We start from the raw sequence: 22,500 nt of genomic DNA, 5'->3' as shown, positions 1-22,500 counted from the left end.
TCCAAATTGTAGCTTGCTACAGATCCCCCACCATGCCGCAGGATTCCCACTCCACATTTCTTGATAGGTTGTAGGGTACAACCTACACCCTAATACTTGGCAATTTCAACTACCCCATTAACTGGGAAAACTACTCGTGTACCCACTCTTTTGCTCAACATTTTCTGGAATTCATAAATTCCAACGTCTTAGATCACCTTATACACACCCCCACCGGAGCAGCAATATCCTACACCTGGTCATTACCAACATGGACAACTGGTGTTCCACACCAGAGGTCAATTCCTCGTTGGTCAGATCTGACCACAAGCTAATCACCCTAGACATCCAGATCCCACCCCCATTGGGGAAACCACCATAAAAAATTTCTCCAAAGCCAACTTCACACTTGGCAATCTTCATGACACACATAAGGACGGACAATAGAGGCATGACTGCTGAATCCTATGCAAATGCACTTTATAAGCACTTACGAGTGCACGGCTCGTGCAATCCCTAAGAGAACCAAGATGCTATCCTCCCAAAAAAAAAAAAAAAAAAAAAAAGGAAGCCACTTTGGTGGTCCTCTGCCATAAACAAACTCTACAACAGAAGAAAGAAACTGTTGCAAAAGAGAGAGTAAAATCCTATAATTGGAGTAACTGCCTGGTCAGCCTCAGTAAGAAGCTGAGATCCCTCAAAATCCTCCAAAGCTAGTTACAAAACCAAATTCGCCACCGAGTCTAAAGACAACCACAAAGCATTCTATAGCTATGTCAAGAATCTCAATGGCAACACTCAGATCTGCTCGGAGTTACAGCACAACGGCACTAAATATACAGAACCAACTGATATTGCCAACATCCTGGCAGACAGGTTTAGTGCTAACTTTACCCCTCTCTCATCCCCTAAAGGGCCCATCTCTATAAAACAGAAAAATGCAAAGTACCTGCAGCAAAGTACCTGTAATCACTGCTGCACAGGTAAAACAAAAACACTCTCCAAAGCCAAGAACACAGCATCCATGGAAGCGGACAACATACCAGGCTGCGTTCTACATGAACTACAGAACGAACTGGCACCCCACCCAAGTACCATGTTCAATCATAGCCTCACCTCAGGCTTTGTGCCTACTGAATGGCGCACAGCAACAGTTATCCCACTCCACAAAGGGGGAGCCACCTGGAACTACTTCCCCATTAGCCTGACGAGTCTGGTCTGCAAGGCTATGGAGCGTATCATCATGGAACTTATAAACAATGACATTGGTAATCTCCAAACTCTGGACCCCACCCAATTCGGGTTTGTAAAAGGCAGATCATGTCTCCTAAACCTGATGGACTACTTTGAAGTGGTTACCAAAGCCGTAGATGAGGGTAAGGTGGTACACAGCCTATCTAGATCTCGCCAAAGGCTTTCAACACCATCACCCACTCTGGAATTATAGACAAACTCACTAAACTAGGTATAAATCCCTATGTCACAAGATGGGTTGCCAACTGGCTCACTGACAGAACCCCCACAGTGAAAGTAGCAGACTCTAAATCCAACTTCAGACCAGTGACAAACCACAGGGTGGTCCTCTCTTGTTTGGTATCTACTTCTCTGAAGTACAGGCCAACACAGAAAGTCTTTGGCTAACAAAGTTCGCAGAGGACTGCAAACTAGGAGCCATAATCAAAACTCCTAACAATGTGGAGATCTTACAAAAGAGCCTCACAGACAAGATGCCTGGTGTCAAAGCCATGGCTTCAAGCTCAATACCAAAAAGTGCATTGACATCCCTTTTGGTAAAAACTCTGTACCCATGAACTACCACAAAGACGGTAGTCTACTTAACACCGAAAGTGTGATAAGAGACCTTGGGTAAACAGGTGAACAGTAGTCTCTCCTTTGATAATCACATCGCCACAGTAATCAGGAAATCCTTCTATGTGGCACATCTCATCACAAAAGGTTTCTCATCCAGGAAAAAAAGAAGATGTTATTTCTCCCCTCTACTCATCACTCATTGGACACATTATAGAGTACAACACCCCTTTTGGTATGTACCTCACAAGACATCTACAACAACTGGAAAGGCCACAGAAATACCTCACAAAGAGAATTACTAGCCTCAAATGAATGCCCTACGCAGACCGTCTCAAAAAAACTCCAGCTTTACTCAGTCTCATATCGCCTACTCAGAGGCGATCTCTGCCCAACATACAAAGCTAAGTCAAACCCAGAGCTGCTGAACATGCTCCATGTAAAGAAATCCCAATCCCTCTGAGCTACACGCTCTATGGACCTAAACTTTGTCACCACAATAAACAGAACATGCTGGAGGGATAGATTCCTGTCCCAGAGACTTCACATACTCTGGAACAAACTACCTATCTATATCAATCAAACAAAGCTCCTCATTAGCATTCTTCCGATCAAATCATCAAGATTTTTCTTGGAGATAGGAAATTCACCCCGGGGATCACTTCTGTGGCTCTGTTTGACAGGGGCACAGGAAAATCATTTTCTTGGGTGGCAAAAGCCAGGGTACCGTTTGGCTAGACTGATATAGGCCCTAGGGCCAATAGCCTAGTACCTACCTATGAAGCTTTCCCTCACATAAATGGTATTCTTCAGAGGAAAAACTGAAAACATGCACACAAAAATATGAAGATTTTAGCATCAAAAATTAGAGCACACAGTGTCCTAATGGGGCAATATTTTTCTGCCCCCCCCACCCCTTAAAAAAATATCTGCAGTGAATATTCAAATTAATAATTCCTAAAGTAATATGCAACTAAAACAGCATCCAAAACACCTCAGATGTAATAAGCTGTGTAATTAAGCCAACAATAATTATGCAAATTAGACGGACTTCATTGAAGGTTGTGCGTTAGGCCCGGCAAGCCAGTATGTAAAAATCTACTGCAATCATTAGCGGACTGGAGTTCCGCTGTGGCGACCCCTAACCGGGAAAAGCCGAAAGACAAACAAACAAGACAGACTTCTACAAATTTAAACTACTTCATTCTAGATAAATCACTATAGATAGTATATACTTAATTCCAAAGAAATGGTGATAAATGTAAGCACTTGTAACACTTCTCTAATGTAAAAACTAACTGTAGTGGAATGTACAACAATCAAATATGCCTGAAATCAGTTGCTATATAATTCTTACCCAGAGTTGAAGGCTAAAGGCATGTCAAGGAAACTCATGTGATTCTTCTCTGCTGGCTCAAAACAAATGACCCACCTCTCACTATTCATCTGTCAGACTAGGCATGTGAACTAGAAGGATGGCCCAAGGCAAAGGGGATACAAAATTACTGTTAAAAAGTGGGACACAGGGTCACTTGTTGGTGGCAAAGACAAAACCCAAATGCCGGTTTTTAAATAAAGACATGAACAAATGAGATGGATGGGCCCAAGACAGCTTTTTTTAACAAAAATATGAATTAGCAAAATTATACACGCATTCATACAACCATAGTTATGTATTTTCATTTGCAAACATTATACATCACAATTTTCTATACACTCATTGCCAAACATTACATAGCTAATTCAGTTCTGGCCTTCCCTTAAACCCCATTCCTCCTCTATAATTAAAGGGACTAAAACCATGTTCACTGCTTGTATCTTGCTATCCATATCCATGAAAAGAGCTTCAGGTTTTATAGTTTTTTTTATTATCTTTTGTTTAGTCTCTTCCCGCATATCCTTAACTTCTACAACAGAATCCTTTTTATCCAGTTCTACCAAGTACTTCATTTTATTGTGTATCCATAAACATGGGTATTGCTAAACCAAACTGTGTGTGGGTATATACTTTACGGCTATTGCTTGCTTTATCTTCATTAGTTTTGTATCCTGAAAAAAAAATGCCTCAAGAGTGCTCCACAACAATGAAATGTTCTTTACTATTTTTATAACCAATAAAACTAGAATCTGCAAACAAAGCCAACTTTTCCTGATTGCCAAACCAATTATATCCTTAAATTTTGGAGTCCCTTATTTTCTTTGCCAATGGTTTTAAATACAACAAATAAAGAGGAGAGAGAGAGAGACAGAGACAGAGAGAGAGGACACCCCTGCCTGATTTCTCTGTTCAGATAGAACATATCACAGAGAAATGCTGCCACATCAGTTTTAACCTTGGATCCCTCATACATATTCCTACTTATGTCTCAAAATGCAAATGCTTCCATCGCCCTAGTCATAAAATTCCAGCTTACTCTGTTGAATGCTTTATCTACATCAAGACCCACCAAAAAACATGGCATTTTCTTACATTCTGCGTCCTTACGGATCATCACTGTCCTATTAAATGTACTCAAATGTTTGACTCCTCTCCACAGAGCCCACTGATCCATATCTATCAATTTTGGCAACACAATAGCCAAACAATTCATAATCACAGTTTAGAATCAAAATGAGCTTATACGAGGCTGGATCTGATGGGTCTTTACCATCTTTAGGTACTACAGCAACCACAGCTTTCCTCCAGAGTGTTGCTAATTCTCCTCCTTTTAAGATACTGTTAAATAAAACTTTCCAAATCTATATCACTTTCTTCCCTCCTAGCTTCCAAACTTCTACAGGAATAGAATCTACTCCTGGAGACTTCCTGTAGATTGGTTTTACATCACCATTTTATCACCAGCAGCCTCATCTACTTCTAATCTTGACATATTTAACTCTTCCACAAATATTTCCATTTGTACTTTTTCTCGATTTCCATTTTTCTTTGCTTCATGTAGATTTTAAGATTTCTGAAATATTTTAATACCTCTACAGGATCTCTGGTCATTTTCCTTGTTATAGGCTTCCTAAGCTTATCAATGACCCTTTCTACTTTCTGTTGCCAGAGCAGTTGTGCTAAAAGCTTTTGTGCTCTGGAGTTATCAAAAGCAGCTGCTTAAAAGCCATCATTCTAAAATCATGCATACTGTCCAAGCAATCCCCTTATTTTCTCTTCAGCAGTCTGCAGTTGTGCCTCCTCTTGTTCTGCGAGTTTCCCTTTTTCTGCAATAATTTAACCTTTGTCAAGCCCTTTAAAACTAATTTCTTAACCACCCTGCTTTTTCTTTTATTTGTCCTATTTTTAAACTTCACTGTCAAGTAACCCTACTCCTTAGCTATATTTTTTGAAGAAATTTCTATCTTCCCTAATAACTCCCAAATAATTTTCCACCATCCATCCCTTAAATTCCTCTCTCTCTAACAGACAGGTGAAGTGCCGGTGTCTCATTTTTATTTCTCTACCCTGCATTTTATTTATTACTGGTGCGTGACCTGAACATACCTCTCAACCTGGAAACATCAAAAATCTGGACAAGGCCCATGAAAAATAGGTACAAATCGGTACGCTGATTAACATCTAATTTGCATACATAATTATGTAACCCCACCCACTCCGATGGAATTGTGGGATGCCAACTTTTGAACGCAAACTGAAGAACAGACAACCAAAACATGGCACCAGAGTCCCCCTGCAGCCATTCCAATGTCCCGTTACCTGGTTATTGCACCCAATTTACCATAAACACTAATGTATGCATACTGCTTTACTTCTACAATGATTTGGATTTTATTTTTACATTTTACAGCACAACAATGCAGAAACACTAAAAGACATCATCTGGTAAACAAAGCAATACTGTCTCACAATGAAAATAGGCTTGACATTAAAACTTCTTTGCCCTTGAAACTTGCATTCATTGAAACAGCATTGAAACCCACACCACATTCATTGAAACAGCATTGAAACCCACACCACATCCAAAGAAAATGCATCTGGCCAGTGGTGGATAAAGATTACCTTTGGGCTGTTTTCAAATCATTGGCCCCTTGCACACAGAACAAGAAACATACATGTGTTCTTTTCTTTATACACCTTCCTGACTTTATTAAATTATATTCCTTGTATAATACAACACACGTTAGAGCACGTTTTAAATTTATTGTTTGAACATTTTAACAGTAATCTGTACTGTAGGCAATGAAACAAAACACATGAACCAATAATGACAAAACTGCCCAATTCAGAACTTTTCCATCATAAAAAGTCTGATTCCACACCCACACTATAAATATAATGACTCGCACTTATTTTCAATTTCATTTTTTTTGGGGGGGGGGACTAAAGGTCAAAAACCAGGAACACATTTTAAACATTGCTTGTATAATTTTGTAAAGTTGCTAAAATAAAATGTTGTTACCATCATGCATTTCACTGGCAGGTTTTGAACCCAGGACTCTATGCACTACAGTCAGAACAACATACTACTATGCCAAATCATCAGCTGCCTGAAAAATAAGACGACTGAAACCTTATTGGTGAATTCATTTCTTACTTCTCAACATAGCTCTTAACCACAACACAAAAAGCATGGACAAACAACAAAGCCAATAATGGGGGAATACAAATTCAGTTATCACTTCTCACTCACCATATCTCTGAACTGTTAGCACAAAAACAATAATGGGGGAATACAAATTGTGTGCTCACTTCTTATCATAGCTCTAAACTCTTAGCACAAAAAAAATGTTCTTACTTCTCATCACAGCTCTCTCAGCTCTTAGTACAAAAAAAAAAAAAAAAAAAATCAGGACAAAGCTCAGAACATAACTTTCAAATGTTAGCAGCAGAAAAAAAAATGTTCTCACTTTTCATCATAGCTCTCAACTCACTCAGAAATGGTGGCTAGGGATAGTAGGCTCTTTTTACCCTGTACCAAATGTACAGGGTTTGAGCCTGAATACCTCTAGCCACCAAGTGTATTATATGGGGGCATTTTCTCTCACACACACACACACACACACACACACACACACACACACACACACACACACACACACACACCTTACCCTGAATAACGAGTGGTTCCTTACCCGAGTAGTTCACATTCCTCTGTCGTTGCTGCCATTAATCCCTGCTCGCAAACTCTGCCCAGAGTAGTTCCCGGCTCGGCAAACTCTGCTGTTTCAGCTTCATGGCCTGCACACAAGTTCCTCTGCTGTTCTGTTCCCCATTCCCACCGTTTCAGCTTCCTGGCCGCACCCAAGTTCCTCTGCTGTTCCCCATTCCCGCCAGCTTGCAATTCAATTCAGCCAGCCGGAAATGATGATGTGAGCTCCTTGAGCTCAATCCCGACTGGCTGGTAGCCTGACGGAGCTGACGTCATTGCGCATGTGATGTCAGCTCCGACAGCGCGAAAATGAAAAAAAAAAAAAAAAAAAAAAAAAAAAAAAAAAAATCTGAAATGAAGGGGCGCCACCCCTTCATTTGGACCCCAAAACTCGGAAAAACTGAGTAATTCGGAACGGTTGGGAGGTCTGGACCCGAATTATCTAACAAATACATATCAAAAATTTCAATTAAATGCACATGTTCCTGTGAAATATAATTTCTGTCTAGCCTAGCCCAGTTTATACTTGGGGAATATGTCAATTTTCTCAGAGCTCCTCTTACTGAATTCACATCTCCTATACCAAATATTTTCATACAGTTACACAAAAATCTACCCTCTTTTGTTATATTTTCCCTTTTAGGGCTTCAAGATTCAACACTATGTACATTTTCAAAATAACTGTCCCAGATTAACAGCCACACTCAAAGGCTCCTATAAGTAAGATTATCCATGCTAAGACGCATGGTACAGTGCTGTTTGTCTTATTTTCTACATCTGGGGAGAAGTAAAGATAATGTGAATGCTTTCAGAGCTCTCTTATCAGACTGCCTCCACAGAAATATGAGAACTAGCTACTCGGTTGCCTTCTCTTGTTGCACTGTGAACATTTAATTTACTACAGGAAAACTTCGCAACACTCAAGTGTTCTTTTATTTAGTTGCTTCCACCTAAAACTTGCTAGATCAAGCCAAGGGCCTTAGTTCAGTCATTCCTCTATGCAAACACAGGGAATAGCACAGCAATTCTACTTGCATTATCTGTATACTTTTATAACCCATCTTTCACCTCAAAAACCCAAGATTACAGCATTATATCTTAAACATACTTTTGTCCAGGCTTTCTTCTCTTTTTAGACTGCACTACCTGCATTTCTTAAAACTAAGCAAAGAAGAAAGGGAAAAAGGCCACCTGTACACACAAAACAACCAAAACTACTTTACTATACAACGTACAGTATTATTTCAAGTTTTATAAAATTCTGTATTGTTTTACAGTTACCTCTTCCCTTTCTCTTCTCCTCTCTTTAATATGTTCTTCCAAAACATTAAGGACATGAAGTAGGGCATATGCTTTTGTGTCCCCTACATTTTTAACAAAGTAAAAAAAAAAATTCCAATATTTCCAGGTTTTCTTGTTCAGCCATACTTCACAAATGTGATTAATGAATAAATGTGGAATTACAAAGCATCAATTTCAAAGTTGCTGATTTTCTTCCAGATGATCTCTATCTCCCAACTCCAAAATCTAAACGAACTCCTGGTTCTTCTAGTCAACTCCTGTGCTTCTCTCTCTCTCTAGTATTTCCTTTGAAACACTGAAAAAGGTTTCAGTGGCAAAGCCTTCCCATCAGCTTTGTTATCAAAAGAATAAGATGCAGAATCTCCTTCTGTTTGATTGTTAAACGTTTTATATTTTCTCCTTAGCGTGTTCTGCATCAAAAAAATTACTTTGATCCTCCAGAAAAAAAAAATTATGAATATAGCTGGATACAACAGCTTGAATATCACATCTGCCTTTTAACATTCTCCAATTGCTGGAATAAAAATGTACTCCTTTCCACGATTGCTAGAATAAATTTTACTCCTCTTCTCCCTGGTGTATAGTGAGGAATCATTTTCCACAAACACTATCTGTCGTAGTTTTGTCAGAATCAACGCTTTCTGCTTGTAGAATTGCACTTTTACTACTAGAGGTCTTGGGTTCTTTATCATGGCCAGGTTTGGGGCATACACAAAATGTGCCCTTTCATTTAACAACTCCAGTTGTGGAATACCACTCCAGTTGCTCATTTGTACTTTCATAAAAATGAATACAGTCTGTTCCTTCCAGTTTCTCTGGTACAACAGGAAATCTCAGGTATTCCCTGCACGCTCTAACCTGCAAGACTACCATTTATTGAAACACCTGTCCTTGAGCAGTCTCATACTCAGCCAGCCTTTTCTTCATTTTGACTTCTGATTTTCGCAGCTTTATCACCTTAGATCTGTTTAAAGCTTCTTTTATTTCTTCTAGCCTTTGAGTTAATATACTCCTTCAGTGTCTTGTTACAGCTCCGAGCATGTTTTATTTTTTTCTTTAGATTACTAGAAGTCTTCTCTTGCACCAAAGCTGGAGCTTAAACTGCTTTTTTGCTGAACAGCTGCAGGATTCTTCCCGGTCATTGTTTTCTCATCTTTTGTGTTTGATGTTCTTTCAGGTTCTCTACATTTCTTTGCCGACATTCAGTCATTGCATTCACAAGCCAGTAACTGAAATTTACTCAAAAGACAAATTCACTGGCCCTCTTTTCCAAGTTTCTGTTTTCACACTAGGAGGGCTACAATTAAGCTGTTACAGTGTGCAGTCATCTTGAAATCCCAACCCAAGGCAATTAAGTAGAAGGTGTAAGTACTCATTAGCTCCCAGCAAAATCTATGCTTTTTGTGCCAGCAAAAAGAGAAGGTCTCTCTCAAAGTGAACCAAGTGTGTGCAGCTCAAGGGAATCCCACTTCCATTGGCTAGCAAACTTAATACAGATGGCAGAATTTAACCACGAGTTCCTCAGGGGGAAAAAAAAAGATAAAAGAAGTTATGTACCTACCATAATGCTCCATATTAGTTGTCCTTCATCTCGCCTTCCTTCTTGCTGGGTGGGTTCGAGCAGATCCTTGGTTCAGGCTCTGCCACTTACTATAGCTTGAGAGCTCTTTACTGGCTCGAGGCTACCCCTTATCCCAGAATGCCCAGCATCAGATACCCAGATCTCATTTGAGATAGCTCACACTAGACACAATTATAGAACTGGATATGCAGTTTGTCATGGTTTGGTTGGGAAGCAACTAACAAAACAAAATTAGCCAGTGAAACCATTGAGAAACTCCTCTCAATCCCCGAGGAAGGAGGATGGAGGGAGGGACACAAGAAAGAAGGCGAGATGAAGGACAACTAACATGGAACGTTATGTTAGATACATAACTTCTTTATGTTAAGTTGTCCAATGTTGCCTTCATTCTTGCTGGATGGGACAGCGTCCCTAGCACCTCAATCCTGGGTGACTCATTGGAACAGACTATTTAAAACCATGGAACCAAAGGAAGCCCTGCCCCGGGAGACCACATCTACTTTGCAATGAGAAATGAATGTATGAGGATCTGCCCAAGTAGCTGTTGCACAAATTGAATCTATGAGCACTCTAGACTGAAATGCTACCGAAGTAGCTACTGACCTGGTTGAATGACCTTTGGGTTTTGTTGGAAGATCTTTTTCTCGCAAATGGTAGGTATGGGCTATGGTGTCTGATAACCACTTTGACAATTTACTTTAGAAACTGGAAGGTCTTTGTTGTTAGCAAATGAAAACAACTGATCTGATTTTCTCATCTCTTTAGTTCTATGGAGACAGAAATGCAGTTGTCTATGCACATCCAATTGGTGTAATCTGTATTCTGCCTTGTTGGAATTATTAAGGAGAAGACAGGAAGGTCAATGGATTGAGTCAAATGGTGTTCTGAACAAACTTTAGGCAGAAAAGATGGGCTGGTTCTCAGAGAAACTTTGTCTTTGTAAAAAACTAGGTATGGAGGGTGAACACATGGTGCATGAAGTTCTGCAACACGTCTGGCAGAAGTAATAGCAACTAAGAAAAGCGCTTTCCAAGAGAGAAATTTCAAAGAATATGATGCTGCTGGTTCAAAGTGTGACAGTATCGAGGCCAGAACCAAATTGAGATCCCAAGGTGGAAGGGGCTCTTTTACTGGGGGTTTAAGTAGAGATGTACCTCTCATGAAGGCCTTACAGAGTTTGAGAGACATCATGCTGGAGTTAGAGACTCAGACATGGAAATTTGAAATGGCAGCTAATTGTACTCTGATGGTAGCAGCTGCTGCACCAGAATGAAATCGTTCTGCTAAGAAATCCAAAATTTCATGTATAGGAGCTGTAAAAGGATCTAAATTTCTGGATTCTGGCCAGTAAGAGAATCTTCTCCATTTGCTAGCATAGACTATGGCATAAACTTTCCTAGTATTTGCTCTTATGGGAGGAAACAATAATATCATCCACTGCTGGGGAAATATTGGGGAGCCTGGCTAGGATTGGAAGTGGAATAACCAAGCTGTGAGCTTGAGAGATTGGAGTAGCCCATCTGATTGATGAATCAAGAGGTCCGGTACTGGGTCCAGAATCCATGGCTGGGCTAGAAGGTGGGGGTGAAGGAACGGAAACCAAATATGTCAAGGCCAATAGGGGGTAATGAGGATCATTTTGAAACCCAACAATTTTGCTTTCCGAATTACTATTGGAATTAGGGGAAAAGGGAATGCATAAAGGAGTCCCTGAGGCCAATCGTAGATTAGCGCGCTCCTGTTTGTCTGACCTGGAGGAGGAACAAGGAAGTAGCAGCTGCTGCATTTATTGTTGAGGGGAGAGGCAGAGAGATTGCAGCACGGCTGGCCCCATTTGCAGAAAATAAGATCCACAATTTCCTGTTTCAGAGACCACTCGTGAGACACGAGGATCGCCCTGCTGAGCCTGTCCGCTATTACGTTGGATGTCCCAGGGATATGCATTGCTGTCAGAAAATGTTGGGAGGAAATCACCCACTGCCACAGTCTGAGGACCTCTCGGCACAAGACCTGGTTCCACCCTGTTTGTTGATGTACCAAACCATTGACATATTGTCAATCTGTATTGCAATAGTCCCAGAAGGGAGAGAGTCTTTAAGAGCTTACAACGCTAGGAGCACTGCTCTCATCTCTGGGATGTCGATGTGCAAGTGGTACTCATGATGTTGCCAAGTGCCTTGGACTGTCTTCCCTAGATAATGCCCCCCCACCCCCACCCTATCAGGGAAGTGTCAGTGGTCACTGTGGTGACCAGATGGGGATTCATGAAAGGTCTGCCCTGAGTAAGTGTGGGAGTAGTGGGGAGACCATGCACCAGGAAAGGTGTCTTTTGCAAGATTCCGTAATTAGCATCATGCGAGACATGGGTAATTCCTGAAAGGACTATTGTGTGAAAAAAAGCCACTGAAGGATTCTCATGTGAAAGCGTGCTAAGGGAACTAGAAGAATGGCTGCTGCCATGGACCCTAGAGCTTGAAGAACATATTTGACTTGAATTCTTTTGCTCCTCAGGAGAAAAGTGACACCAATAATAATAACCACGAATAATGGAAACTCTTTCCTGAGGCAATTTTACAATAATTTTTCTTGTGTTTAGCCCTGCTTCTATGTATGTGAGGGCAACAAGGCAGATTTTCCGAAGTTTATTGTGATGCCTAGTTGAGCACAGGATGTGATGGTATAATCTCGTGCCTCAATAAGTTGTTGCTTGGTGGTAGCAGTGAGGAGCCAGTTGTCCAGATAAGGAAACACCTGGAATCCTAGATGTCTCAGGTGAGCCGTAACTACTGCCATGCATTGGTTAACACCCTGGGGGGCTGTGGTGAGACCAAAGGGCAGAGCTCTGAATTGGCAAGGACTGGCCCCTAGCCGGAAGTGTAGAAATCTCCTGGACAGTCTGTCCATTTTTATATGATAGTACTCGTTCTGAAGATCTATGGAGCACATCCAATTGTCCTGACCCAGAAAAGGGAGAATGGACTGCAGTGTTACTATTCGGAATTTCTTTTTGTACAGATTTGCTTAACCTGCTGAGATCCAGAACTGGTCTCCAGTCACCTGTCTTTTTGGGCACTAAAAAGAATCTTGAATAAGTTCTGGATCCTACTTTGTCTGCGGGGACTTCCAGGACAGCTCTTTTTTCTAGCAGTCTTGATACTTCTGTGACTGCTTGATCCCTTAGATTGGGTGGAACATCTGGGATGGATTTTTTTAAACAAAGGGGGGTTGAAGAAAGGGAATCTTGTAACCTCTGGATATTATGGCTAGTACCCATATTTTGCCAGACGATTGGGTACAATGAAAGCCTTCCCCCTACTGCCTCCACAGTTGAGCAATCAGGCATTCCTTCAGGGATGTTGATAGGGTTTGGAAGAGAACGTATCCCTGTCACCCTGATTTTGCAGACCCCCTCTGCCACAAGGGCGTCATCTACCATCGTTTCCCCCTCTGTCCCCAAGGGGAAAAAATCAACACGTACATCAGGCAAGGGTCCCTGGGATTTTCGAAACCACATCTTTCCACCCTTCTGACCCTTTGGGTATGGTCTGGTAGGAGTGGAAAAATGGACTCTGACATCAGAGAGAGTCTTGCCTTCCTGCTGGCACCTGGTAAGCATGTCTTTCACCTGAGGCCCAGAGAGAGAGGAACCAAAGGGGGTATTGGTGAAGGATGCTCTGAAAAGTTCTGCAACCAACACAGCCACAGCCAAGAATGTCTCCCAAAAGCCACCCCTGTTCCTGCAGCTCTACTCGCTCCATCAGCTGCGTATGAAATAAGCTTCATGGAGGAGTTGACTATTGAATTAAGAGTCACCAGCTGGGTAGCTACCTTGGCTGAAGCTCCCTCAGCTGCGGGATCTTGTAAGGTATCTCCAAGCTCTTTTAGGAGATCCCTCTGAAGCCTAGTAAAATAGGAAAGAGATAGTTCAGGGACCCAAGGGAGAAAAATCGCTGAGGAAAACATCCGCTTCCCATATCTATCCATTTTACGAGAGTCTTTATTCAGTGGCTGGACAGATGAGGTTTCAGCTAACTCTCTCTTTGTGGCTGCTGCTACCACCATGGCATCAACTGGGACACCTTTAGTTAAGAATCGTTTGCCTTGGGGAGCTGTGATGAATTTATTGGGTCTCCTCGGGACAGGTTCCATGGAATCTGGAGCTGACCAAGCTTTTCAAGACACTACAGATATGACTGGACCAAAAGGCAAACACACACCCAGGAGATGGAAGGTCAGGAACCAAATGCGTCCAGGTATACAGACTCGTCCTCTGAGGGGGCTAGGGAAGTCCAGCTACACCTCTGCCTGAGAATCTCAAGGATGTCCAAAAAGGAAACATCTTCAAAAGGGGGATCTTGGGGACCCCGCCGATTCATGCAGGTCTGTATCTAAAGTGACAGACTCAGGGGAGTCCCAGTACTTCCTCTTGCACTTTTTCTTCCGGAAAGCATGCTCAGAATGCTCTGGGGAGGTTTCGGAAGAGGAGGGTTCACCCAATGGCGTGTCCTGGGGCATAGGTTCCCTACGCTTTGGGGCTGGAGAAGGAGCAGAGGTGGTCACAGGCACAGAGGGGGATGGAGCGAATAGTGGAGCTGCCTGTGGGGGCAGCACTCTCCGCATGACCTCGAAGGTACCGCAGTCTCGACACAAGGAGGGCTCCAGCTCCTTAGAGACAAGAATCCCACCCTGCGCCGAGGGCTATGGCTCCGAGGCCGATGAGGGAGCCCAGCTCAACTGAGCAGACGCTCCGAGAGGGAGACCGGGGTCAGACAAGGGTCTGATGCCACGCCCAGAGCCGACAAGAGAGCTTCGGCGCCCAGATACCTCGATGGGAGGAAGAACTGAGGTAATCGGAGCCAACATCAGAGGCAAAGAGGATGTCAGTGAAGTGTCCATGGACTCTGGCTTTGAACTAAGCATATAGTCTGAGGAGGAATCGAAATTGAAGCAGATGGAGCCTAAGCCTGTTGAGGCGGGCTCAAAAGCATTTTTGCAAAGGCCTGTGACTTCAGCAACCTACTGACCACTCTCTCCGCACCATGATCCAATAACCTCGAGGATAGAGGAGTGGGAAGATGAGCAATGACTGGACTTACTTTGAAGTAAGGGTGATTTTGGCACCGAGTGAATCGTCTCCAATGAAGGAGACCTAGCTCGTTTGTGGCTCCGAAGTAATAATTGGAGCCAACGGAGGGATAGTCTTGACGGTGCCAGATGGCACCGACACACTTGGTTTATCAAGCTCACAGGTCGGTTCTGAACATGGAACTGACGGCTTGACTGGTTTCATTGGCTGAGATGCTTTAGCTGGAGAATCCTGTTTTAACAATCCACGGAGGATAAAGGCATGACAAACAGCACAAGAGTCCTGCAGGTGCTGAGCCCCCAAGCAGTAAACACAACTAGTGTGCCCATCTGTCAGAGACATCTTCTGACAGCATGAGTCACACTTTCTGAAACCAGAGGTATTAACTTCCGTAGACATTTTACCAAAATACAAACTACAATAGCAACTACAAATTAATAAAGACCATAAAGGAGGCTTCCTCATTTACTTGCTAAATATTAAGCTGTGAAATGCATCTAGCATTAAACAAGCACAAATCATTCATCATACAAGAAGTAATGGAAGCCACCCAAACTCCTTATTACATTTTACCACCAAATGAAAGATTTATTCTTATTGACAACTATACAACAAATAAAAAGACCTTTGCAATAACAGACCAGAAACACATGAAGCCAAGTAGAATTAAACTACCTGCACAGCTACAGATTGGAAAGTGGTTTTGTTTTTAAATGTTGGTACAAACAGCTTTCAGCCAAGCATTTAAAATAAAGTGACCAGAATAAATTGTGATGAAACATCAGGAATTTTGTTTTAAACTTCAGAGGTAAATACAGTACTAAAATCATTCACAAAACATACTGTTAAATGAAAACTGATTGAAATGTAGACCTAAGGAGTCTGAAGGTGGTGGTGTGGTGTTCATAAATGATGCAACGTCAAACTACTATATGAAAGATGAACAGAAGTAATGAGCAAAATCCATATTTGAGAATAACCACTTATGAAAATTCATCAGCAAGAGGCAAAGGAGATACCATTTGTAGCATTCTATAAAATCAGTAAGAACATGTTAATGTAATACATTAACAAACAGTTTAGGGCTCAGTTAGAAGGATTCTGTAACAGTGTATGGGAAGTTCAAAATGATCCGAAAAAGGCATGTGAGAAGTAGGAAAATGGCAGACAGCTTATTATGTATTAAGCAGGAAAGAAGGCTGGTGAAAAGAAATCAAATTACACATTCCAAACTAATGTAACACATACAAAGTCAGATATCAGACAAACAAATTCTAAACTGAATAAATAGACCATAAAGATATATTCAGGTACTCTGCCTCACAAAAAACAAGATTTACAAACCTAGTAAGTTATAGTGCTTGACGGATGCCAAAGGCATTTGTACATACTAGAACACGGCAGAGCTGAGCTTTAAAGTATAATGGTTCTACTGTTAAGTGGACCATAAATACCACTACTCAGCATTTGAACTTCTAGGTTAAACAGTGTTTTATTTCCGATATTACTCAAATTAAGTTTTTAATGGCAGAAATGCTTTATATACACATACTATGCACAGTCACCTAGCTCTAGTCAGCTGAAATCATTCTAAATTTAATGGACAGTTGCTTGCCCACACCACCAATTTCTAGTCAGCTGAAATCATTCTAAATTTAATGGACAGTTGCTTGCCCACACCACCAATTTCTAGTCAGCTGAAATAATTCTAAATTTAATGGACAGTTGCTTGCCCCCACCACCAATTTCTAGTCAGCTGAAATCATTCTAAATTTAATGGACAGTTGCTTGCCCCCACCACCAATTTCTGACATGCATTTTCTTATTATTAAAAAGTGTAGTGCTGGCAAAATAAAAGACAAGACACTGAAAATGTGATGTTCATTACCATTCAAACAAAAAGTGATAGTCTGGTCTGGCCACAAAATAACCTTCTTAAAGTAGCATTCAGTATATTAAAAACAAGAAAATCTAATCTACTAGCAGTTATCAAATGAAATTTAAATTGCTGCTAATGTACAATAAACCATTACGGTTCAATACTGTTAACACAATTTTGAAATAAACATTTCTGCCCACTTTTCCCCTCTCTCCTCCATAGTGCTCTCCTTTCTACTTCTTCCCTTTCCTCGCTTTCCTTCCTACTTCTTCCCTTTCCTACAATTATCTATTCTAACCTCCTAATCACAATAATAATAAAAAAAACTGCTCTTCAAAACCTTCAATTCCTAGCTTCTTGTAATCTGATACTGGTTTCTTCCATTCTTCTTTTCTATTTAAATCAGCTCTCACACTGTATCTTGACAAACTAAATGCTATGAATTTCTTAACAGATCACCAATAATTCTTACGCATTGTTTGCCACTTTGTTGTCACCATCTGCCTCAATACTTGCTACTTAGTAGAAATGTCGCGTTTGCTAAAAATCTCTCACTTGTACTGTAATGGACACTGCTTAACATTTTATTGTATAAACTTTCATTGTGTTTATTGTATTTTACACTTCATCTTGGTGGATTTGTACCGTGGAGAATTTTCTCCCCAGGCCTCTGCTGAAAAAGGGCACAAGCTCAGTCAGACTATCCCAGTCAACAAATGTAAAATAAACAAATGAATAACCATGTTCACCTCACATGTACAGTTCGGTGGATACCAAAGCCTGCAAGCCAATCAGGTCATGCAAGAAACCCAGACTACACTGGAGAGGGATTTAAACAATTACATATATAATGCACTACATAGTTTATCAGGTAAATAAAAACTAACAAATACTAGTTATGAGCATTTTAAAACAACTGGATATTAGCACATCCTTAAAACAGCAACCAAAGGGAGCTCTACCTAAAGACAGACAGCAAGTTCAAGTTTTAAGAAAATGCTTAAAGAACTTAACAGTGTTAGGTGGCACAAGGGTAAGTTACTCGGAAGTCATATCTGCAAAAGTCCTAAGAAATTGGGGATACATGCAAGCCACCAATTGGGGATACATGCAAACCACCAACAGCCTTAAGTAGATGAAATAACATCTGGTATATACAACTGCTAGCTAAAAATACCCCAATACTTTTGTTTTCAAAGTACATAACATTTTGAAATTGGCTGCTGTGGTGAAAAAGAAATGATTATACACAGACTGACCTGCAACTCTCCACAGATAGACAAGGAGTTGGGTTGACTTGCAAAGACCATGTAAGTATGAAAATTACATACAATGACCTACAAAAGGAAGAGCAACTACAGAAAACTACACTTAAAAAAAAAAAAAGGAAAAGACATATGGCCAAAACGCACTGCTAAATTACTAATGACATCACGATACAAAGTTGTGCAGAAAGTAAACAGAAAAATAGGAGGCTAACTGATCGCTCTTAATCGTCTGTACAATTCTCTCATTTCTAGTAGATGGTAAGCTACCTTCATGCAAAAATGCATTCTTAAAGTAAATTCTACTCGGAGAGAAACAAGTAAAACAAAACAAATGTTATGTAAGATAGTCAAAAACGGGCATGGTAATAGTGGCAAATCATACAGAGAAAACTAAATGATGAATCATGGTTGTACCTTCTGACAGCAATATAAAAACGACCCATATATATGCCATATGAAAACATGATATACATCACCAAAAACTCTGAAGACTGGTGTATGCGTGTGCAAAGTCTACATATATTAATAGAGCTCACAAGTGATAATTGTTTATTCATTCAAACATTTGCTTCCGTACGATTAAAAACTCTGTTTTTGCAACTGCAGCTGTGGGTGGATGTATTCTAAAAGGCATGTTATAATAACAGACCATTATTACAGGGTGACTCAAGAAGATATTTATCACAACCAGTAGACTACGGCAAAGTTCCTAAGCTGGCTTGTGTGCAAACATACCGATTATCTAAACTAGATACGCCCTTTAAACTTGCTAGTGAAACATGATTTCACGCAGTTCTTGCATGAGGCAAACAATAAAAATGTCAAAAAGATCGGCGAGTCTGTTTTGAATACAAACAAGTGCAAAGCAAAAAGGCATTGTGCGTGTCCGCTGCAGCGCTTAACCGTTTACCTCACGAATTGGAGAAAATCATGACACTTTTATAAGATTAGTGTTATTACCTCTACACGTCGACAGAATACCAAAATGTGGATACAATTTGCATTTTCAGGCGTTTATAAAAAATACAATTGTCATTGCTTATTAGGTGTAACACCACATTTTCTACTCAAATCGCCACTTTTAGGTAAAATTTTGAGGCAGGGGGGCAACAATTTTGTCAAAATCGGGGACTATTGAGAATGTGCGCGTGTCCAACCCACACTCCCAAAAAGCTGCAGTTACTTTGCATAACCAAATATAACTAAACAGATTTCTATTCCGACGTAATCTACTGAACGTGACAGATAAGTAACCAAACATTAAATGACTAGAAACAAAACTTTACTCTATTAAAATGGATTATTAAAAGGGTCGACCACTTTGTGTCTTCTATTTCTCAGTAAGGAGAGTAGCCAGCGTATTTAACACAGCAACTTGTATGAATACAGCCGAAACATAACATGACAACTTGAAATAATACCCTGCACCGCACAGTGCATAATCTACAGGAAGCATTCCAAATATCTTAATGACCGAAAGTTTTACATCATCTGTGCAAACCTGTAACCCCGTAACACCACGTATACATAACCATGACAGTACACAACCGACTTCTCAGTCGTAATTACGTGACACATAACTAAAATCTGTAACTTCAATAAGTCAAATGCCACCTACCTCCTTAATTTTTGCCCTCTTCTCTAGTGTATCTTTATCTGTGGGTTCGCGTCCTACAGCCCCAAACGGTTTGTTAAAGGCAACTTCAGGAAGTCCCCCATCCTTGCCCCTCAAGATATCCTCTCGCACTTTATCTTTCTCTTCCTTGATCTCATTCTTGATTTTCTCGGGTTGTTTCTGGAGAGTGTCCTTAGCTTCCTGAAGCGCCTTAGCATGATCTTCCCGGATCTTCGCCAAGCGACTTTCTACATCCCCCTCTATCACCCCACTGCTGCTACTCCCAACGGCCCCCTTCGCCTCTGCTCCATCAGAGGCTGACGAGTGAAAGAACACACCGCTCAATAGCCTGGATGAATCGGGCAAAAAGAAAATTGCCCCGAAGCACAAAGTGATGAAAGCGCTGAAAACAAGCAAAAGAACAAATTTTTCAGTTAGCCGGAAAGTGCTAGGACTAGCAGACTTCCTTCCAGTGGGGGTAACCGTGAAAGGCAAAACACTTGGCGCTGGCATTATTCCACAAAAAAATATGCATCCACTGTTCAGAAACAGGAAAAACAAAACTCCAGGAAAAACAAATCGCTCTCAAGAGTTTAGTATAAGTGTAAATTGTTCCTTTGTCAGGGTGGACAAATGTTGCCAATTTAGGTGGCTAGGCACCACCAAGTTCCTATGAAAGTTGTTGTTCTCTAACAGACCCTACAACGGGCTTCCTGTTCCTCTGCTATGGTAACCCGTGTCCATGTTAGGCACCTCGATCTCGTTAATCCTCCTTTACCGTCTATCATCCACTAAACACTGACTGAACCCGAGCTCGGAACTGAAAGCAGGTTTGAACGGGAAGCCCGAGGAGATCATGCGCTGAATGATGTGAGGTATACCCAATCGGAAGCCAGACTGAGTTCACAGCTCATGACAGAAACTACAGTTTTTGTTGCCTATTGTGGGCCAAACTGATTGGTGAAGGTAGGCGTGGCTTCCGGACTTCAGCGGGAGGCGACGTTATAAAAAATAAATAAATAAATACAAAATAATTGCATTGTCTGGGTTGTTTTGAAGTCGATAAGCAAACGTAGGTCTTAGTGGTTAGGCGGCAGCTATGACAAGCGGAGTGCACATGGCTTGTTGGTACAGAACGATATCTATTGCATTCGAATAGAATTGTAATTTGCGGATCTTAGAAGTAGAGCGAGGAAGGAAAATGACCTTCAGTTTAATTTAATTTGCAGCTAGGTACCAGTATAAACGATATTTGCAGAAATATCTAAATTAGGACGGCTTATGATTTCGTATGTGTCTGTATTCAGAGGATTGATACAATTTTCCCTGCGCATGTGGTGATCAGCGTTACGTTTTGCAATTTAATTATATTTACTGGAGTCAAATTACTTAGTGTTAAATTGATACACGAGGTATTCATCTCAACCTCTTAAAAAGGGAATAGGAAATCCGGAGAAAGCTGAAAATAATGGGGCAAACACTCAAAAACAGGGACAGATTTTAAATATTGCTGTTATAAACTTGGAATGTTGCTAGACTAACATGACTTAAGATATGTAGTCTGAAATGCTAATGTATGTTATTATTTAGTGACTTCAGTTCTTAGTGGCTTGTCAGAAAACCACAATTTTCACTTGGAACATACTACAAATATGAAGAAAAAATATGGACAGTTGATATGTATGATGTGAGGTACAATGTCATATAATTTGAAAACTCTTTAGCACTGAATACAATTTGAGTTGCTGTAAAGTTCATATAGGTAATCCGGCATTTAACAAAGATAAATAAACATAAATGCTGGAATGAAAAAAAAACGTTTTGTTTTGGCGAGACGTTGTGACTTGGAACAGAAAAAAGCACGATACTGCGGAGAAGATAAACTGCTGCTGTTACCAACGGGAAAGCTAAGACCTTCTGTGAATAGGGATGCTACATGAGCGAAGGCGGGGAGTACCTTGTAGCTGTATATACTGTGATAGACTGGGAAACGCCTTGAGTCAGATAGTTAATTCTTCAGAAGCAGGCGTTTCACACATGGTCAATCAGACAGATTCCGTTCTTCAATACACCACTTGCAACATTAAAGAGAGCGCGCGTCACTCGTTATTTTATAGTTGTGTGTAGAGGGGGTGTACATACTTGTGTGTGCGTGTAGTGTCCACACACACACACACACACATATATATATGTATATATCCTAGTTCTCAACCTTCCATCTCCAAAAATTGTAACACCGCCTCATAATATGCAGCAAACGGGTAAAATGAGTTACTTTGTACATATAAAATGTCATATCGGTCAAAACAATTAACAGTGAATAAACCTGTCTGTCTATCAAAGTGGGACTGGGAGGAACATGGAGTTTTGAAAACCAAATTGAGGAATATTCCGCGTAAAAACGTGTGTGTTTGCATAAACAGAGATGTATAATATATGTTTATAATATATAAGCATTATACATATGTGTGTATGTGTAACATCGGCCTAGCCCCTTGACGGTGTAAACACTGGCTGTAGGTAATTTGGTCATATTGACTATTGTTGATTTGACACCCCTACATTATTTAATTAGGGCATGATGATTGATGTGTATTTCTGTGTCTTTTGTGCCTTTTTTTGTAACAGAGAGAAGATAACAGGTGATAACGATGATTAGAAATGTAATTATTCATGATGTTTGTAGTCGGTGATTATGACCACAGTGGTCGAGGCAGAGGTAATGAATTTGTTATACCAGGGCATTCTTTATTGTTCAGGTATTTCAGTTATTTTGGCTAAGGCCTGGAACTCCTTATCTCTACCCACCACCTTCCCTCCCATCCTTCAAAACCATTCTGAAAGATTTTCTAGCCAAAAGCTATCTCTGTTCTTGCTCAACACCAGGATA

General features: G+C 40.7%; 1 protein-coding gene across 1 annotated transcript in view; it reads right to left on the bottom strand.

Annotated features, from left to right (window-relative positions):
* MAN1A1 (mannosidase alpha class 1A member 1) overlaps positions 1–20,516 on the bottom strand; it is an 884,250-nt gene extending 863,734 nt beyond the window's left edge. The window contains exon 1 of the mRNA XM_044074409.1: positions 19,614–20,516. Coding sequence (XP_043930344.1) covers positions 19,614–20,123 — 510 coding nt within the window. The 5' untranslated portion in view covers positions 20,124–20,516. The remainder of the gene's footprint in view (positions 1–19,613) is intronic.
* Positions 20,517–22,500: the final 1,984 nt, after the last annotated feature.

This window comes from Protopterus annectens, chromosome 1.part1, assembly GCF_019279795.1.
Source record: "Protopterus annectens isolate FY-2018-M chromosome 1.part1, PAN1.0, whole genome shotgun sequence".
Taxonomy (NCBI): domain Eukaryota; kingdom Metazoa; phylum Chordata; order Ceratodontiformes; family Protopteridae; genus Protopterus; species Protopterus annectens.
Note: the sequence above shows the minus strand (reverse complement) of the source record. Positions and strands in the feature narration are given on the sequence as shown.